This window comes from Dermacentor albipictus, chromosome 2 (genome assembly GCF_038994185.2).
Source record: "Dermacentor albipictus isolate Rhodes 1998 colony chromosome 2, USDA_Dalb.pri_finalv2, whole genome shotgun sequence".
In the NCBI taxonomy this organism is placed as follows: Eukaryota; Metazoa; Arthropoda; class Arachnida; order Ixodida; family Ixodidae; genus Dermacentor; species Dermacentor albipictus.
Window position 1 is genome coordinate 125,027,605 of NC_091822.1, and position 21,722 is coordinate 125,049,326.

General features: G+C 46.1%; 1 protein-coding gene across 3 annotated transcripts; it reads left to right on the plus strand.

The window, feature by feature from the left end:
- Positions 1 to 7,743: 7,743 nt before the first annotated feature.
- Positions 7,744 to 21,722, plus strand: LOC135910710 (uncharacterized). Of its 3 annotated transcripts, XM_065442751.1 has the most exons (6): positions 7,744 to 7,903; positions 9,915 to 10,018; positions 12,639 to 12,677; positions 18,165 to 18,188; positions 19,127 to 19,147; positions 21,603 to 21,722. In XM_065442751.1, exons 1-6 carry the CDS (start codon positions 7,822 to 7,824, stop codon positions 21,642 to 21,644), a joined length of 312 nt encoding a protein of 103 aa, XP_065298823.1. In that variant the 5' UTR covers positions 7,744 to 7,821; the 3' UTR covers positions 21,645 to 21,722. The 3 variants fall into 3 exon arrangements, with proteins under 3 accessions (XP_065298823.1, XP_065298825.1, XP_065298826.1); XM_065442753.1 differs by lacking the exon at positions 19,127 to 19,147; XM_065442754.1 differs by lacking the exons at positions 18,165 to 18,188; positions 19,127 to 19,147.

A 21,722-nucleotide genomic window follows, 5' to 3' on the forward strand; every position in this document is an offset into this window, starting at 1 on the left:
AAGCCCGATATCGAAACCATTACGCCACGGATGCATACGAAAGCGAAATCACTGCAATTAGCAGCAATTATGCGTGCTTACAGAATTTCGTTACCCTCTCCAATAAGAAAGCATAAATTATTTCGAAATTTAGGCCAATTTAGGCCCAGATAAAGCGCAATAAACAGAGCCACAATAATGTCCAGAGCCCCGTACACGAAGATCAGACAAATCCATGTACTATTCATCATTCCCATGGTGGCTGAAAGATTTCCGTGCCAGAGTTCCCTCTATATAGTAATTGTGGGAAGCTCTATGGGTTTTACCTGGTCCGTATAGACGTAGTACCTTTTACGGAACACTAGTCTCCTAGTGCCGTGGACGGCAGTAGCAACGCTGCTAGCGACATCCTGTTACGTTTTGTTCAACTATATAACGCGTTTGAAGCTCTTTTTGTGTGTTACGTGAGCATTCTTGCCTAGTAAAATTAAGAAAAATGACCTGACCGCCAAAAATTATGTTGCTACCGTCACTTTACAGCCGAAGTTAGGCAGATTTTGGTAGGTCACTGAAATGGCAGCTCTGCATTGTATCTGGTTAAACATTGGCTGCATCAAAGCGGCTGCTCACTTAAACGTCTCTGATATCCAGGTATACTGCAAAGAGTAATATGTTTACAGAGAAGCTAAAACTTGTAAACTATAGCCGAAGATGAAGAAGCAAGAAAGATATCATGAAGATTAAAGGTTGAACGTTTTCGGAGCAGGAATGAGCAGTGATGAACGCCTTGATGGCTTGGTCACTTGTTCTGCTACAAATTTGGCGCAGCCGACTGGATTGGCCGGGGTGGAACCACGAAACTCGCAAAAACGCGAGACGTCTGCGTCACGCTGAGGATCACTGACGACAATCTTCGAAGCCCTGGCCAGCATTCGACTTCAGGAAGTCAAGCTTGCAGTTGTGAGAGTTGAGTAAGATCAGTGCTCACCCCAACAGGACCCGCTCATCACCGTAGACGTACTGTGCTAAGTTAATCGGCTTGACATCTTCACGGGCCACCTTAGTGTCAGTGCACATTGTCCATGGAAAATCGGAGCGGTTGAGGCGTGTAGCACAAGGTTCTGTTGCAAAACTCTAGAATGTTCGCGGTATTTTGAGCGTCATGCTAATACTGATAGTGGCGGTGCCTGTGCATGTGTTTCGGAGGCTAGAGCAAGCGATAGTCTATAGCATACGAAAATGACGCTGTGTGCAACCTCAAGGAAAACTTTGTTCTCGAGAAGATGGTGGTTCTTATGTGGTGAGTGCTTGCTGCCTGTCTGGAATAAATGATCTTCAGATTTTGGTTTGCACGACACGCAAGGAAAATAAGCTTGCACATACACTTTGTGCTTTGTCTAAGCGCCGGTTCTTGCAAAATATGAACTATGCTGCACCAATCGGCTCAAGTTGAGTGAATGAGTTCAAGGCCGTAGGGATCGCTGGAGGCTGCTGGTGCCTCCTTTTTTCCTTTTTACGGCAGAAGTGGTTCTTGTCGAGGTCGCCCAAAGACTTTCGCTACGCGGATGCGACGGACATTACGTCTATCTTCGCTTGACATGGTGCTACCGGACCTGCCTATGCTTGCCCGCTTCAGGCCGAACGGGTAGCCGATTATAATTCATTTTCCCCCTGCATGGAAAGTGTTGTAGACTTTCGCTATACGCTTTATCTCAGCTAGGCAGCTATGTATCTGGCCGGTTTTCTTGAAGTTGGTTCTCGATCTAAAGGGACGAAGGCCTAAAAATTGATTGAATTATTGAGTTTTAGGTGCCAAAACCACGATTTGATTACGAGGCACGCCACGGTAGGGGACTCCGGAATAATTTTCACCACCAGGGGTTCTTTACCGTGCACCTAAATCTAGTACACGGGTGTTTTAGCATTTCGCCTCCATCGAAATGCGACCGCCGTGATCAAGAAAGCCTATATACTACGGTCAAACACGGGTAGCTCGCAATGTCACCGCAACGAAACAATGGCGCCATTTGTCACCGCCACGGCAAAACACGACGAAAGGTGACGCGCTGTGACAGGTGAAGCCAACATTCAGAGAAACCGATGCCGGCTTCTCTGAAAGTGGGTGCTGCAAAGAAATTGGATCTTTCAATCCGTGTCCCCGCCAAGCGACACGCACTTGCACTGTCTTGGAATAGAGTTGCTTCTGGCAGAATTTTCCAGCACGTATGCAACTTTCGCTCTTGCGTCATCGCTAGGACGCGGCTAGTTGGTCGTTATGAACATTTCGCGACTCAACGCATCCTATCTGCGTGAGCTTCTCGCGCCGTGGCGATGTGCTGCCACTACGTTTCCCTCGACAGAGGTGTTTCTGGTGTTCTTGCGGGATACAACCTCTGCGAACTGCCTCGAATTCATGCGTTACTGCTGGTCACCTGTGTGCGTCTTTCATCGTTCGTGGTACATATCGGCAGTTGCATGCCTGCCAAGTCGGTAGCCATGTGCTAACCTTTACATTAAGCATTCATTCTCGACTTGCTCTCGTAAAAGGAGACAATGCGCATCCGAAGGCTTCCTTCCGATTCCTGACGGTGGCAGTTTGAGCGTGTGGTAACATGCATCCGTTCATGCGGTAGGAGTTCAGTGTGTTACACGATTGGCGTGCTTTGTGCCGAGGGATGGTACACACCTGTCCCTAAATGGTAAAAGAAGCAGAGCAGAACAACACTTTAATCCAATCATCGGTGAGATGCTCGTACGGTCGAGCTCTATAAACAGCTTGGCTGGTCCTCTCTCCCCTTCAGGGTACATCAGGTGGCACGCAAGAAATGTACCCTCGTCCAAGGGAGAACGTTCGTCCGAAGTCGTCATTTCACGTTGTTTCCAATTTAATTTATGAGGAGGTGGGCCATTCTAAATGATGACGTCAGAAATCTTGACGGAGAGCACCGTGGTGCTTTCGGCGTGTACTTGCGGGAGTAAGTTTTGTTTCGTCTGAATGTATAAATACGTCAGTATTATTTGCAGCTATTAACCGGCCATTTATCGACCACATGTATGACGGCGACCGATATTAGGCTTCAGCTCTCACATAACAAACGTATCCGAGAAGACTCTTGAAGCTCGTTCTGGGGCCATTTCCGCATGTCATTTCCGATACGGCGAAAGCGAAGCCTGACTAGTCTTAGTTTCTGTGCAAATTATAGCAAAGCATCCAGCTGATAGCAACAAAAAAAAAGCGTCATATTTTTAGGAGAAGCGGGAGACACCAGCGTCACAAAACGGGAAATAAATACGTAGAGATAGAGAGAGAGAGAAAAAGAAAGAACGCCATGTCTCCACTTTGCACCTTTGTTTTATCCCTGTTATGCACAACGTATCCTGCATGCTATTTTGCTTTGGTACCTCAACATTCTCAGTTAAGCAATTAATGGGGCGCGTAGTTTACGGTCCTGTTTTCGAAATGCTGGAGCGAGCTTTCAGTCGTGCCTGCCTCTATTCGCCCTATGTCCGCTGTTTCCTTGCAATACGTCCGGTAGCGGCCAGTCGTCCAAGACTGCATAACCAGTAGCCTGAAGGCATGAGAATGGTACGGCCGCATGGTGACGACGTTACTTTCAGTGTCCGGCCTCAGTATACGCATCCGGCAAGAGCCGCATCAATTTGCACTATATCCTGTGTTTGTTTGCATCATGTCCGATACCAGCCAATCATCTAAGACTGTAGCCAGAAGCGAGCAAGAGTGGCAATGGTACGACGAACACAGAGCCATGGCCACATTACGTTCAGTATGACTCTCGCATTCTGCAAGTCAGCAGCAAGACATCAGTAGCAGTCAGGGGCCGCGGGAAAGCAGAAGGGGCGAAGAAATCTTCGCTTAAAAAAAGCACGCCATGTTTACACGCCATGTCGGTTATGGTTGTGTGACATATGGCACACAAGGTACCTCGTGCAGATGTGGTACCATGCCTCCGACCTCAACTTCGGATGTTGTGCGTCAGCCTTTTCATTTCGTGTCCCACGCTTTATTTATTTTTGCAATATTCTCTGCGCTACAGCATTCAAGACCGTCAATGGAAAGCCAGCGGGCAAGAGGCGGCCTACCTGCTTACAGAAGCTAGACTTTATTAGGTGGTAGCCCCATTTGCCGAGAACCGATTCCAAGCAAAGCATAGCTACTGCTCTTTCCACCAGCTTAGCGCACTAAGTCAAAAGGAAATAGTTGCTTCGAGGTACGTGACTGACACACCGAGTAAACGGGGCTCCCACCGAAAGTAATCTTCAAATCTCAAGCCTGTGATTTCAGGGGACTCGAGAGTAAAAACCAGGCCTTGACCTTGATTGTTAAAAGCTTCTAAAATCATTATAGGGTCTGTAATTGTAGTTAATAACGTTATCGCGCAATCCACAATGAGTTCTAGACGTGAAATCCACTGTCCACCTCGACCTTTTCAAACTATCCTTAGAGGAAGAGACTTAGATATTGCTGCCGCGGCACCACGCTCGCTTACAATACTTTTGAAAGGAATATCTGCCCCGTGAGCTTTAGTGCTGAAGAACACATCACAATCGTTTTCTTTGCTGTTTCGAACTTCGTTCGCGGGAGCGGTCAAGTCCAAACCTTTATAAAGGCCAGTGAACTTGGACCACATTTTCACAGCGTTCTTAATTGAATGCACCACTAGCTGCTATAGTAGGGAAACTTGTACGAGTTGAGGGAAGTTCGTATTTCACAAGTCCTCGTCCATTTAGCGTGTCTGCTTGTCAAATATGAACCACTACCTCCTCCTATCCGTTAAACAATCCTTTGCGCGTCACACACCCGCCTTCCTGATCAGAAGGCAAAATCACAAGCTCGTTACTTGAAGAATGTTACTACAGTGAAACCCGAATGCAACTTATTCGGATGAAGCGAACTATTATCTTTATCGAATGTGCGAAACTTGCTGGAGAGAGATTCTCACACCACGAAACTCACTCACGTAAAATAATGTCCGCATAAGGAACTAGGCATTGCATATATTGAACCTAATGGACTGCTTATTAAAACGAGAGCATGCCAGTTCCTTTCGGAAGCGCTCTCGGAACTCATTACGCTTTGTCCAAACGGCGCGAGCAGAGTTTTCGGTGCTTGTGCTCAAAGCGCTTCTAAAAATGTGTTCCAAGCAGTTCATACCTTGAGCTTATGACTTGAATAAGGACCAGTGTGTTTTTCTCTTCGTTGTTTATTTGGCTAACACGGTCAAGCAGCGGCTTGTCACATTTCTGACTCAGTAATATTCCCCGGTGCGGTAACTATCTGATTGTTTATTTTTTGCCTAATAGCTGGTGGGTGGGCCCAGTTGCGATATATTTATTCTTACTGCGCGCAAGGGCTTGTAACATAGACGTTCTGTACTTTGTGATAGCTTGTAGGAAAGACGTATTACCGCTAGTCACTCGCTTACTCTGTGGACTGTCGTGAAACGTTCAGCTTCGAATATTCGTGTCTTGTCGGTGTAGTCGCCGTCACTCATGCTTCGTTGGCGCATTGATTCAAATGTGCGCCCGTTCATTTATTCTTGATACGCCGCTGACAGGGTGTGCGTAAATTTTCGCCTGAGTTAGGGTGTGTGTGTGTAGGTAATGATGCATGTAGGTAATGAGGTCCCTGTAACGAGTGGTGCTCACTCTTTCCGAAGTTCCAGGGTTGAAGTTTTTTCCTTGGAGCTTAGCGATAGAACGCTGGCGCATGATTGAATTTGTTTTTCGTCCTCGAGGAAGAACGTACATCGCGAAAGGCTTGCAAAACAGGAATGAGTGAAGTAACTTTATTTCGGTCCAGAGAAGACGCAGGCTGAAATAAAGTTACTTCACTCATTCCTGCAGTAGTTACCTAGAAGCGGTCGGCGATCTTAGACGCACCTATTCGTTCCATTCGTTAATACGCCAGTCACTATTTTTGCAGCCAGCTATTGCACACGCATTCGCTCCACCGCTCCACATTTTGCAGCATGAATAGAGCACAGTAGGTCAGCGAAAGCCCAGTTACGTTTCCGACGGCCGATCACACCGAAGGAGGGCAAAAGCGGTAATAGTATTCGTGCGCTTTCGCTGAGGCAACGAGTGGCGTACCGCCGAAAGCGCCATCTCGTTTCTCTAGAGAGAACAGCTCCGCGAAAAGGGTCTTTAGCCAGCTAGACGCAAAGTACTTGGCATAATGTCGATTCCCACAGCGCGTAGGAAAAAAAGGGGAGTTTCACTCGCGCTTTCATGTGGTGGTGAAGGCCGGCATGGGCTGCCGTACTGTGTACCAAAAAACTAAATCGAATAGAAACCAGGGTCCCACATTTTTTTCTTTTGAAACGTACTTATAAAGTAATTATGAAATAAAAGTTGGTTTACAGATACTTCTTTCGCATAGCCCGCAATTTATTTGCGTGGTTTTTTTTAGCCAGTAATTTTTATTTTTATTTCTCACGTCGCGTTTTCCAAGTACCTCGTCGGAAGTCAGCTAGAAATTTGTACGGCTGCTGTCGTGGGAACTGACGGCAACATCAGCAACGGTGGTTACGAGAGCAGCGAATGAAGCACGACTGTGTGAGGAAGGATCAAAATATGACAAAGAAAAATGTGTTTTTCAATTTAAGCGGATACACTTTGATTTATTCATTCAATGGAAATAAAATTCATAATATATTTCATATACGCGCGACGAGGAAAGGAAAGACAACCCGTGTAGCCCGGGTAGTAGAATGTACCCGGGTAGCAGAATGGCAATTCTTACTTTCATTCAGGGATCTTTGTATTTTTGTCGTAAACAATGGTTCTTATGCTGCAACTGTTGGATAGGTGTACTTCAGTTTCGCTGTTCTTATCTTGCGCAGTATATACTTACTGTGCGTATTTTGCATTTCAAAATAATGTAGAACGTTTCTTTTGTAGCTGACGTTGTACTTGAGTTAAGGCATCGAAACTTCCATTTGCTTTGAGTAATTGAAGCGAAAGACATTTTCGATATTATTGAATATCTTTTTCTTATTTTCTTTCCATGTTATCAGTGTGAAACAAAATATTTAATTCTCACATATTTTCCGCAAACTTCGTATTTCACAATTATATTGCACAAGACGCCCTGACAGGTGTCATGCAGTACTACATATTTGGAAAGCAAATTTCTTTATCTCTTTATATTTTGTTACCATCATCATATATTAAAGAGGAGGAGGAGGAATAAACTTTTATTTTGGAAACAGTATTCCGGGGTAAGCCCTGGTTCAACTCTCGGTGGGAGGTCTCCTCATTCCAGGAACCCTCTGGCCTTCGCTGCTTCCTTGGCCCTGGCAACGAGACGTCGTTGTTGTTCCAGGTCCTCGGAGACTAGCTTGGAAAAGCTTTAAAAACCATCACTGAATAATTCAAGAAGGGCCATATTTCTTTTTTCCGCGGTGAGAAAACAGTTCAATCGCGTGCAAGGTGCAGCTACGTCACCGAGTGCCGCTTTGCCTCGCACTTCTATTCGAAGCCACAAATTCGGCCGTTCAAGGCCTCAACAACGTGTTGCATCAGAGTCCGGCCGCAGCAGCGCAGAAGTAAGCGCGGCCGAAGTCGCGCACGCCATCGGATCTTCGAATTGTTAACCTGATTCGACAAGGACTTCGCTCTCGACGCGGCAGTGATCACGCGAACCGGCAACTTGACGCCGTCGGTTCAGGCGCGCATTCCAGAAGCAGGGGAGGCGACGAGAGCGACCCCTCTCGTCGCGGACACGCCTCTGGAGGTCCGCGGCCCTCTTAAAGGGCCGAACGCCACTGCGACGGCACGCGGGAGGAAAGCAGGGACAGTGTTCGACCGAGAATACACGCCATGAAGATCTCTGCCGTCGGAACCACCGTCTTGCTTCTGGCCTGCGTCGCGTGCAACTATGGCCAGATGGACATGGAAAAAGGTACCGTGCGCACCAGACACCAGGGGGGCTATTCTGTAAGAGTCCACCTAGTGGACTGTCCATTTCGGCCGCTGCTGATTGGCTAGGGCCACTCGTCTCCTCCTCTCTCGTACCGCTGCATCCAATCAGCAGTGGCCGAAATGGACAGTCGACTAGGTGGACTCTTACAGAATAGCCCCCCTGGTCATCTTTGTTAAGTATCGGTGAGCGGCGAACATTCGAAAATTTTCAATAGGGACCGGATAGTTGTTCGATTCGTATTCCAGTCGAGAATCTGTTATGTTGAAAACTGTGGAACATTCGTTTCTGTTCGAATATAACACCCCAGTAAGACGGTCAAAGGTAGGGACACTTCGAGCGGGTGCACTTCTCCGTTGGTGTCACTCGCAGGATGTCAGACCGAAAGGTTTAGTCAACCTTCGCTGCGGAGTTCACTTACCAGCGAGTGCGTTCGAGAAGTGTGATAGCCTCCATAGCATTGAGTCAAGAATAAATAAATAGACGGTCACCGCAGAGTCGGCACTGATTCATAGGCCACGTGTTCGTGATTTCAAATGTCGTGAGCGTCATTGTGATATCAGTGAAGGAAAAAAAAAACAAACTTGAAACGTTCATTTCCACGGATTCAGCCAGTTTGACCGTCAATTTTGGATAGCTTCCTTGCTTGTATTGGCTCAAAACAAATAGACGTGTTACTAAGATGGCAGATAGCCATTATCATCAATTTTACCATCTAACACTCCGCCGACGTAGTGACGCTATGTGAGGTTAAGTGCACTCGCTCGAAGTGTCACTAAATTTGCTTGCCTGACTTGGGGGTTAGGAATCGCAACACTTATTGGGGTCTCGGGAGAGAGAGCTTGTTGCAGACGATGCCGACTTCGGATGACCGCACTGCAGGAGAGCCGATAACAGAAAGCGTATAACTGAAAGCTGCTGCGTCTCACAAGCTCCTCATTTGAACGGATGCTCTGTTTTGAGCCTCATTATAGGCGTGTACCAGAGAATGTAAATAAGCCTAATTTTGTTTTAGCAAACATTATGCACGCAGACATTACATTTCGGTTTGCTGAGAAATCAGAAAATATTCGATATTCAATTAGGTATTAGATTCCATATTTGGGGGGAACAGTTCCTGCAGTATTCGTATTCGATTCGGTTCGAAATTCATATGATAACACCCCTAATTTTTTTGACTAGGAAGAGGCTTGTTAATATCTTTCGGCACATTGCCCAATTCTTCAACATCAGCTAGATTGCACCAAGAGGCAGGCGTTGCTAGAAACAGAAGGCGTAATCGGAAAGCAGTTAGAGTGAGTAAATTTCGTTTGTTGTTATTGTTCACTTGTCGTTGTGTGCCCTATCTCCTCGGGGATACGTGGCGCGTTTTAAGGAATAAACTTCAGCAACCGAATCCAAGTAGTCTAACTCGGCTTGAGCAAGTCTCTCTAAGGAGTCTTCAGGCTGGGGCGGCCATTTCCTCTTTCTAAACCCAGGCCTGGGGCCCAGCACCTGAAGACCATGTGAAGTGCCCAGAGTGTTCTACCCTCACGTTTGCCAGCAGCGGATGCTTGCCATTGGACGTGGTTATGTCGAGGGACAAAGGACAAAAAAATAGTGCTTGGAACACGTACAGACCAGCCCACAGACTACGATGAGTTAGTCACGGAGGACAAGTTCCACAGGGCTCGTAGGGCTCCCATAGATACGTTTTTCACTAAGGCAGTTTGCACGTATTCATTCAACCGTAGTATCACGTATGGCAAACGGCCAACCCTGCGATAAAGAAATAAGAATGAATCCAGGTGTTTACAGCTTCACGGAATGAATGAACGTTCATAAAGCGGCCGGATCACTTATGTTCTAATAATCTACTTCCAATTAGTTCTTTTGCGCGATCAGTCACGCCGATTGGCTGATCGCGACAACAACGCCAGCGCGGCAGTGCCAGAGCCAGTTCTCATGGTGATTACTCGAAGCTCAACAGGTGGTGCTTTTCTCTTTATTGAAGGGTTTGGCATGATCAAGAAAGCCATGTCCTGCTTCGGCAACGTGGACCTAACCAAAATGATGCAAACGAAGGGCGACGGCATGAACCCGGCGAAGCTTATGAAGGTGAGCCCCGCGTTGCCTACCAAACGCCGCGCCCCCATAACACCACTATAGGCAACAGAAGGCCTTTGAGGTCGGATCTGAGACGTCGCAACCATTTTGTGTGATGCCATGGCAGCGCAAACATTCCACTTGAACGGCTACATAGGAAGAGTTGCGCTCGTCTAAAACTTCCTACAATAAAACAACAACAACAACAACAATTACGTTATACACCATTTGCGACTTATCTCTCGTCAATAATCATCGTCTACATTGCGGCCATTTCCATTTCCTAACGCTGCGCTCCTGCTACTTCCAGCTCACGAATGGCCTATAATGAGAAATTGTTTGCCGAAGTCACGAGTAAGCGTCCTGATTGCTTGCGGAGCATTATCAATGAGGTTCTCCGGCGCACATAAAACTTGTTCCCTCACTTTGAAGAAAACTTACAATATCACGCAAAATTCATGTAGTGCGCTCGCTGAGCATTCCGATGAGCATGTTGCAAATAGTGACGTGCCACTGCAAGGACAGCCAACTATACCTCCTGTATGCTCGTTATCTCTACATTTCTGGCAGTTTATTTCTTAATACAACTCATGAATCATAAATGTAAAGCGCCTTATGAATCTCAAAGAAAGTAAAGCACTCGACATTGTAGGCATACCGGTAAAGTCTGTAAAGTGCGTTTTAGAATGCATCACTCCAGTATCAACACATATCTTCCATTCTTCAGTATGGGCTGTTTCCTGAACGAATGAAAAGGACTGGGGTAACTATTCTTTTTAATGGAGATGAAAGAGACGGTGTGCCAAATTACAGGTTAACCTCAATTATTCGTGTATTTAACCAATTGATTAGAAAATATATTTTTTTTCTCGCGCTTATAAATTCTTTTTTTGCGAAAGAAATTGCGTAATATGCTCACCATTAAGGAACAAGGTCATAGAAATTTAAAGGACATGAAACACACACACACACACACACACACACACACACACACACACACACACACACACACACACACACACACACACACACACAGCGCGAGCGCACGCGCACTCACGCAGAGGGAGAGAGTGCACCTAATCACGCTTGCCTTTAATAGCATCGGTGTTTAAAGGATAGCAAGGATATATATATATATATATATATATATATATATATATATATATATATATATATAGCCTAAGAATTCAGTACAAGAGACACCCACAAAAGCGCTGTGCACCCGCCCTTCACCTCTGAACGATAGCCGAGGCAGCTAGAGTCCTCTCAGAGGGAAATGAACGCTCGCTGTTTCAATGCAAAATCTTACCGTTTTTGAGCAACGATACTGTACTCGCGGGACAACTTTCTGTGGCTATGAAGGGAAAGTTACGGGCGCGTGGCTGCTGCAGCTGTGTTACCGCGCCAAGTAGTCCGGCAGCGTTTGACAGTGCTTTTGGTGGCTCGGAGCAGGCGCCTAAATCGACGCAGCTTCCACGTGCGATGGTTTCGCATTTCCCCAGACGCGGAAGGGAAGAGCCGCAAGATAAGTAAACATTTACACTCAGGGTTGCGTTCTGTCTTATTTAATTGTTGGTGATAAGGTGTTTATGTTTTGTCTTCCTCAGCCTAAACTAATGTGGGTTAAAACGCGGGACTCTTTTCAGAAGCGCTCTCACTTGTGGGCGCTCTGCCTCCGTAGCTTTACCTTCATAGCCTCAGAAAGGTGTCCTCGAGTATAGAATCACCCATAAAGTTTATCGAGACGTTCAGTTCTCATCCTAAAACCAGTGCAACAAAGACACATCTGCGCGGAGAAGGCAGCCGTTTGAAAGACGCAATTCTGCTTGACGTCACGAAAATAAGCGAACCTAATTGGCTTGCGCATCTATGAAAATAATGCTTGCGTTGAACAGCGTACGTACAACTTTTATTCTCAGGCTGTCACCGACTAGATGATGTTTCGCGCTGCTGGTGCATGCAACTCAGAAAAACGATGAAATGCGTCTCAATTAAGTTTACCTCCCTTTAGCCCAAAGTGGGGGACGCAAGCGCGAGGATAGACACAATTGTGAAGCACTAAAGCATACAAGCCATCGAATGGAGATTAATGCACAACATGTCTTTACTTTTGTTTTACTATCACTCACCCATATGTTTTTATCCTTGCATTTTTCTTCATAGGTCTCCCTACAGTCTTCCGACTATGGGATCCTGGCGTGTAAAATGATTTTTTATCTGATCTGTACCGTTCCTCGCACAAAAGGTAGAGATAAACAAGCGGAGGCTCAAGGTGTTGGTGGAGAAGGGAGATTATATAGATATGCCACAGCGTGATTGACATTCACATAATTTTACCTTTGCTACAATGCGACACTTGTGACCACGCTAATGTGAAGGGACAGCCTGCATTAATTAACCGGTACCCGAAAGGCATACCAAATGCACAGGTGCGAGCACCCCAGCAGGTCTGCTGCGCTTGCTTTGTTTGACGTCCGTACGCAAGTTTCTATAGTGATAACAAGTACCGGCTGTGTTTTGTAACTTTGGGACATTCGTATGCATTTTATCTTATGTATCACTACTATTGTGTTCATAATACAGATTAATTGATTGACTGATTGAAGCGCATTTCTCTCCTTATTTTTACAAGGCGTTCCAGAGTTGTAAATCGCAACCTATGGATCAAATGGTAAGTTCAGTCTTTCCTGCTTTCCCTGCTGCGGACTTGGTTGTCTTCTTGTGCAGTAGAGGACAGATAACCAAGAAAGAAATCGAAGTGCTCAAACTGATCTGCGTTGGAGAAGCGGAATCATTGCATGGCACCTCCAAACCGATGCTCGATTTCTGATAATTCGACCGGCGCCCCGAGTAGGCGCTCAACTGATTGATCATTCTTGTTAAATTCATTCCATAATCACAGGCCTGAATGAACGCAATTATCGAAAGTCATTTGCTCATGCAAAATTCTTAGCTTTTCAGATCTTTTCATTTTCAGTGTAGGTGCATGCGTGTGAGTTTTTAGCTCTTTAGCATCATGACCCTTACGGTTTTATATATAAAAAAGAAAAATCACACACAGCGCTCACAGTGCCTCTTTGCGCTCTTTTAATTATCCAAGCTGTGCTACCAGCTGCAGGAAGTTCTTTTCATCTTCCCAGGATGGGACGTGTCGCTTCACTAGTTGGCCTGACCGCGTGGTGACATAAATATTTCATCTTTGTGTGTCGGGGAAGGGCGGCGACTACGCGTATTGCCGCATTCTACGTTGCTTCGACCTGCGCAGTCTGTGTCCTTGTAAAATCGAAGCACACAGCTCCAAATGTCGCCTTAGACACAAGGACTGCCTGCGCCAGGATGGGACTGATTTCCATAATAGCCGATCTGAATTAGCTTGATATTCTTTTAATGAGGTGGAGAAGTCGATATCACTTAGGCTGAAGTGGTCGAAACCATCCCATTGCTCCTTCCTTCTCGCTCACAGGAACCCGTATTATCCGTATTCGGCCTTCCTGAACGCGTTTGAATTCTTTGTAACAGATACGGAGTCTCACCTTGGCTCGGTCTCATTGCGCTCCCGTGATGTGTCTTGTCTGTGGACACATGCATTCCCATGGGAGCGAGAGACCGCGCCGTTAGGGCTTTCTGGATTTAGCGAACGGCCTGACAGATGGTAGAGTGGTCGCGTCTACCGAGATTGTTACGTCATCGGCATAAGCTGCGAAGTGGATGCATTACACATGAGTGAGATGTCGAACGTGTCGGGCCATTACGACAATGAATAGGTGCGGTGAGAAGATCATCCCTTGCAACACTCCTGTCTGATTGTGATGAATCATTGCATCCGGATATCCGGAGCGCGGTCGGCTAGAAAACTTCTGACGAAATTCAAAGGCCGTTTACCCGGGCACGCTGCTTGGACGACCTCGGTGACAGCTTGGTGAGGCACCGTGCCAACGGCTTTCTTTAAATCGACGGCAACTACGATACTTGTCCACTTGGTGCATCTTGGATTGAGCATGCACCTTAAGAAGTACAATCAGTAATGAGTTGTCAGGTTGGGACGGAACCCCGTCTGATGAGTGTGGAACAATGTGTTACCCTCTTCTAGGTTGTGCATCAGCCGGTTGGCCGCCATTCGCTCGATCAATTTACCCACTTTCAGCGTTAGGAAAAGGCGTAACGTTGAATAATTAAGGTTGCCGAATCTTTACAGATAAGAGTCCAGACCTTACCACGATCAAGAACCACGTGTAAGGACATCCATCCATAGAGTAAGGAGTATGTGGTGCCCCCTGGGCGTGGTGGTGGAAGACGCGGGCTGTGATGACATCCCTCCGCAATGTGTGTGCAAGTGCGTGTGTGCGCGGCGGCGGGCGGCGGTGTGGAAGTTGTAAGGCGAGGAACGCGCGACTGAGGCCAAATAAACCTGACAAGTGGGGGCTCGTCCGGGATGGACTCGGCAGGAATTCCGGACATTCTAGTGCACAAGCTTCTGTAACAGACCGACGGCGCCGAGCGATGATATTGGAGGAAGGCGACCTTGTCCTGAGCGAAACCGACGTACCCAGTGATGGTGCAAGGGGTATCTCATCAAAGCTGGCGCCAGGGCTCAATGGCCCGTTCCTTATATGCAAGCGTGTTGGTGCAAATACTTTCAGGCTCTTCCGCCCCCGGACAGGGAAAGCTTGTGGCAAGGCGCATGCCGACCAACTCGTTAACTACAACCCTCCATGGGCCGCGGGGACTTCCCGTTTTAAGAGGGGGCAGGCTGTGAGGACATCCTTCCATAGGGAGGGGATTATGTAGTGCCCCCTGGGCGTAGAGGCGGTAGACGCAGGTTGTGATGACATCGCTCCGCAGTGTGTGTGCGCGACGGAGGGCGGTGGTGCGGAAGTTGTAAGGCGTAGAAAGTTCCAGTTAGGTCTAATAAACCTGATACACGAAAAGGTCACATGAAGAAATATGGAAGAAACGATGGGTAGTGACCACCGCATCCAGGAGGTTGCCATTTTGCTTAAGCACACACATGAACGCACCAATTAGACCTTATTGATGGAGTGGACGGTGTTTCGGAAAGCGAGAGTGCAACAAAAAAAAAAGGAAAAGGAGATATATCACATCGCTACAACAACAGACGAGCGAGCCCAAAGAGTCGATTAGGAAACACTCGAAACGGATGCAATGCACCATGGAGAATCCGATGGTGGGCCCAAATCTCGTGCATTTGTGGGACGCTTTTCCGCCTTCTGAAAAGATGGCGGAAACAAAAGCATAACAGAAAACAAAAATTCCACCTAGCGGCCCTTAAACCACATGCGGAAGGATACGCTACAGCCCTGGTGAGCCGAAGTCAGCAGGATGTGTGCATCAGCCTGAGCGTGAAGCTCAGAACGTCCAAAACGTGGGCAATACTCAAATACATACTGGACCCAACAAAAGGCATGCAATAAAACGCGCACACAATCAGACACATGCTTCGCAACCAACCGGGCTCGGATGAATAGATTCTGCGAGAGCCAGAGGTAAAATGCATCGGCGAACACCGTGGAAACAAACATCCATACCAAACTATAGTGGGAAACCAAATGAAGATGTAGGTCACGCATTCGAAACGCCGGAAGTCTGGACAGAGCTTTACTCCCTAACTCGAAACACAACATCCGTACAAGACGGTCTCACAAATAAAATCCTCAGAATCCTGCACGACGACTCGATAGAAACCCTAACGACTTTCTTTAGTAGCCATTGGGGAGCGGGAAAGTGAGGAATAGAAGCATGCCCACATAGTACTAATATCAAAACCGGGCTAGCCTCCAGGCCTCACCGACACGTGACCCATATCGCTGACATCGTGCCTTGGGAAACTTTTCGAAAACATGATGCTCAATCGTCTGAAATCTCACGTGGATGACACGCGTTTCTTTCCTGAAACAATGTACGGCTTCAGGTCGAATTTGTCAACTTAAGACGTACTACTCCAATTGAAGAAAGAAGTACTGGAGCATGTCACCACACTCGGTAAATACATACTTGCACTGGACCTTAAAGGGGCATTTGAGAACGTTGCTCATGAGGTCGTGCTACAAACTTATTGCAACTAAATTGCAGCCAACGAATCAATTCTATTCGAACGTTCTTAACGGACCGCAAGGGAACGGTAGGCGTGAGTACCTTGAGAACGGAAGAGGAAAGTCTAAAATAGAGGCACGTCTCAGGGATCGGTCTTACCACCTTTTCTCTTCAACGTCGCCATGAAAAACTTCCTGGAGCCTCTAGAGAAAATCCCACATGTTCGTCACGCAATATACGCGGACGAAATTACCATTTGGATAACTCGAGGCTAGTATGGAGGACAGCAGGACGCCCTACAAGTGGCGACAGACACTGTCACCAAATACGTCCAACAGTCTAGCCTTAAATGCGCCCCCGAAAAATCCAAGATCGATCGTTCTCGAAAGGAAACACAGAAGGAAAAGAACAAGTAGAGAGGTCATTGAAGTGCACCTCAACCAATAACCTATACCCGGAGTCCAAGCACTCCGCATATTAGGTGTTCACATGCAAGATAATGGTCGCAATAAACACACTATAAACGCACACAAACTGCCTGCAGCGGCGCTCGCATGATCAACAGGGTCACCAGTCGCAGACATGGCATGAAGACGTACTACGCTTGACGCAGTCCCTTATCATCAGCAGAGTCCCGTACGCGACACCTAATCTCAACTCTACATTAATAGAAAACGCCCAATTAAACGTACTACTGCGGAAAGCGGACGAGCAAGTCCTCAGCCTTCTACTAGGCACGAGAACAACGAAACTCCTAGGCATTCCTGGGCATCCACAACACCTTAGACGAACTAAGTACTATTGAAGCGCGCCGACATGCGCAAATCACAAGCAACAACCTCTCTAGAAGTGCTAGAACAACTCTTCGAAGATTGCAATACCCGGTGACGGCAACGGACAGTCAACAAGCACTCCTCAAGTTCCTACTTAAGCAAATGACGGTAGCCACTATTCTGCGTAACATGTACCCTAATATCACTTGGGCAAGAGAACAGCATGAACCAAAGCAACATAAAGAAAATACGGCACTCTCTCCATTGCTCGCTGGACAGATGCGGCCAAGTACCCGAATGGGGAGGGCATTGTAATAATTCTGGCAGGACACAGACAGGAGGAACTGACATCCGCCTCTCTTCGTACGCACAGCGTCGCAGCAGTAGAAGACGCTGCCATTGCCTTCGCCATCTCGGCATCGAAACAGGATGAGGCAATATATGTCCTTACTTATTGTTAATCAGCATGCCGAGCCTACGCGAATGGCCATCTGCATAAAGTAGCATGCGATATCCTCAACCACCTCAACAAAATGCCCCGCACCTCGATAATCTGGACACCGTGACACGAAGCCGTCTGTGGAAACCACCGGGTACTGAAAGAGACGGCAGAGGACCCCATTCCACAAGCCCTACCCCAGTTATAAAATACTTTAACACTACCGCCTTTCGGGAAGAACGATGCCGCCACGGCACCCATCCCTCACCAGAGCTAAAGTCGCAGCCTGGCGGCAGTCTAAATCGACACCTATCCTGGCCTCCACACAATGTACCCCACCCTTTATCAGCCCTTTCGTCCTTTCTGTACAGAGCGAGCTACCTTATATACCATACCACATGGCTCTGCCAAAATATCCCTAATAGTCCCCCCCTCCCCCCGGAACCGCAACGCACGAGCAATGGGAGATGATGCTGACCAGCTCGGCATTGAAGGATCAGCGAAAGCTGATCACCAGAGCCGAAAGTGTTGCCACCGCCCCTGGTGCCCTGGACTGAGGGCTCCACCCACCACGGGGATCAACCTTTCTCCATGCCCGATGAAATTAAGATTTATTTCTCTCTCTCTCTCTCAGTCTAAAAGAGAAAAAAACAATACTGAAATTTCTCCCGTCATTTAATACGTAAATAAACGATGATGACAGCTTTACAAGTTAGTCCAACTACGAGGTGTACCGGTGACAGCGTCTCGGAGTCCACAGGAACATTAAAGAATTAACAGATGTTCGATATCACTGTTATGCGTGACCCCTATATGTCACCGCTATCTACCGTTGCCCATTGCTTCTTCATATCGAAGATCCTCATGAGTCGTTCATTTTTTGTTTCCCAACAAGGTCCAGTGCGTGGGACGTGAAGCGGTGAGTGCACAAGTGAAAGGCGTTTTCTTTATAGTCAGTAATGGTCGTCATGTCTGCAGTCGCACGTTTTAAAGCCGACGGTTCGAGGGTATATAGATCTTCTATAAAAAAATGGCCAGGCTTAGCTTGGTTAAGCCAAGAATGCGTTGCATATTGCGCGAGTTGGGGCCCAGCTTTTCCTCCGGCTGTCGTGACGTCACGTCACGTGGTTGCGCTAAAGGTCAATGGTGGCTGCCCGGCCGCGCCCAAGGGCTGAACTGAGTGATTGCAATATGCAACGCATAAAAATAGAAGCAACTTAATAACAAACATAGCAAACCTAAAAGAGAATAGACCCACATATGAGACGCGCAGCAATGAACAATGGCTCATACCCTCAATGGTGGCTGCGCGGCCGCGCCCAAGGGCTGAACTGAGTGATTGCAATATGCAACGCATAAAAATTGCTTGAGGTGTACTCTGGCGCTTGCACCTGCGGGAGCTGTGAGCATGGGGGTTCTGACAGCGAGAATATGATGGACTCTACGTGGATTTGCCTGAGCTCGTCCTTCTGGATTCAAACGGCTTTGCGACACGGTAACTTGTTCATTTTCAACGAAATATCGCGTTGTAACTATAAATGCAACAATTCTCAGCGATTAGCAATCTGTGCGGAGCCTTATTTCCTACTGCGTTGATAAAGTAAGATTGCTCAGCTCCGAAGTTAGAGCGATGTGCCGCAGAAAGGTGTTGGTCCTGGGTTTGAATCCCGGACCAAGACCAAATTTTCCTCAACTGCGAAGCGTTCTTTCTGAACAACCCGCATGGGTTTCCTTTGTAACTGCATGGTACATTCGGGCGGATAATGGTTTTTCAGTTTCACGATAGTTCCTCTATACCTTTCAGAATTCCCCAGAACTGACTTGCTACATTTAAGCATCTTACCTTTTCTTTTTCAGGGTTTAAACTCGACGGTATTGGTAAGCCATCCAGCGCACTTGTATATTGCGAATACAGTGAAATCTGTCCCACTGACAGCACGCACTTTAGAACAGGCCTTGTAATCAAGTAGAAATGCTAACTGCATAAAGTCACGAGGAGCAACTGAACAGACGTTCACAAATTAAATAAAGAATATTGACATATTTACCGCTTGATTTGTAATACCTCTTTAATTCCAGCATTCCTGAATTTCGTTTTGTTTGACAATATAATACGGCTCATACGGGACAGAGTGGAGACTGCAACTAAACAGCTGCTCGGATGTCTGTACTCGTGAACTTTGTGTTGGCAGATGACTGCTAAGCAGATTCATATTTAGGTTCTAATGTAACATGTAATCAGAAATTAGCTGTACAATATTACCTGTGCTGGAGGAACGAACTTCTTAAATTAAGCTACTGAGTACGCAAGAGTAAACGAAAAGCGGAAATTTGAGCCGATGTTCAAAAAAGAAACAGAAGAGCCAGCGAAAGCTTTCCGAGCTAAGTTGACTTGGGCGAAAACTTTCTGCGCATCTTTGAAGCTGATGCGGACCAAATAATGAGGGTATTCCGGAGAAGCAAAATTCTGCTTTGAAGATTAACTACAATTTGTCTTGTTCATTTAGATCACCTAATTCTCATTCAAATCAGTTAAGCGGTCATCTGGTAAGGGCATATCTCTACATTCCGCGTGTATATTATATACAAGGACTGCTTCGGCCAAAGGTTATCTCTGAATGCACACTCTCGAGATACCTTACCAGCATATAATAAAGTTCGTCATAAAGTATATTGTAAAGTTCATCCCATGCTACTTCTACATAACTGAACCATCTTGAACATCGTGCCCATGGTGCTTGACTGGATACCCTAATTTCTTACTTCCCGCACGCAATTTGCTATTCTTAATGAATCTAATTCTCTTGAGGCCACAGAAGACTGTGATATTATTCAAGGATGCGTATTCGGTCCACTATAATTTGCTATATAGCTAATTATACATTTATTGTATATTTGCCTGATAACAACAATTCAAAAATTTGTATTTTCATGGATGGCTGTAGTTTTTCGCTAAATTATACTAAAGATTTCGATGTATCTATAGCATAGTTAGACCTGATCAGCATTCTTAACTGGTGTTCTACTTGGTGCACGGAGCGAAATATTAAGAAATTTAACTGAATGCGAATTTCACGTACGAATACTGCCTGTTGTACATATTACCTTAATGACAGTCCCTTTGAAAATGTATCATCTCACCGATACCTAGGTATACATGTAACTCACAACTTAGAGGAATCACATCGATCATATAAAATCTAAAGCTAGCAAAACATTAGGGTATTTCCGTAGAAATCTTGACCTTCGGCTACGTCATTAAACCTGCTAATCTATACCACATACATTCCACTCCAACTCGAATATGCATCTTGTGTTTGCAATCTGCATTACGATGCACTAATACATAAGCTAGAAGCAGTGCAGATCCGCTCAGCCCGCTTTAGTCTGAACAACTAAAAAGAACATCAAGTGTGACGAGAATGAAGAACTCTTTAAACTTACCATCACTTTCTGTGCGCCGTAAACACTCTCGTCCCAACCTGTGTTACAGGATGTATCACCATGAACATACACTTTGTTCGTAGTAGATCCGACGTGCACTTTTCATCTCCCCTTGTATCGATCATCGTCATAAGTTAGCATTCCACACTGTAACACAATTGCCTTACAACAGTTATTTCGTCCTAGAACCAGCAAATATAGGAATAACCTAGCATCGTCTTGTGTTAACATCACAGATGCTTTTCTTTCTTTAAACAAGCGATAAGTAACCTACTTCATTGCCGTGCAGTTAAGTAGCTTTGCAGTGTTTCTTTTCTTTGTGTTAGTCCAAAATATATTTTCTATAATATCTGTGTTTATGTGTCCATGCGTACCATTCAGACAATTTTCGTCACGGTGTATATTTCTGAATATTGCTCTGCTCATTGTAGTCTGCATAATTGCCCTTACCCTCTCTAACGTGCATATTTATTTACCTTGAGGGTAAAATAAAGGAGGTAAACGAAATGGAATGAAACCAACCCTCGTACTTCCGAGAATACTCGTATTGTGTCTTCAGTGCACTCCCTAACTCTCCAAAAGGAACTCATGTCAAAACAAACATTGCGTTCATGTCATGAGAATCCAACAAGCGAAGACACCAAGGGCACCCTTTTCCCCTATTTTGTCCTTGGTTTATGTTTGTTGGCTTCTCTTGATATGATTAATAAAAAGTCCAGCCCCTCTGTTGACACCTTTTCGTTATAAACCATTTCGAAAGAAAGGGTGATTGGAGATCCCAGGGAGAGACCTCCGTCTTATAGTAGACAAAAGGAAAAGGCTGATGATGATAATGATTATATCGCCCAAACTTTTTTTCTAATTTTCTTTTCTTATTACGACTCCACAGAATTGCCTGAACGGTGTGATGAGAAGTTCCAGCACGCAGTAGCACCTGCCGCACGAGTTGAGTAATTTCGAGCGGCGAGCGGCTTTCCACTTTCAGCCACGAATAAAGGTCTCCGTCTAA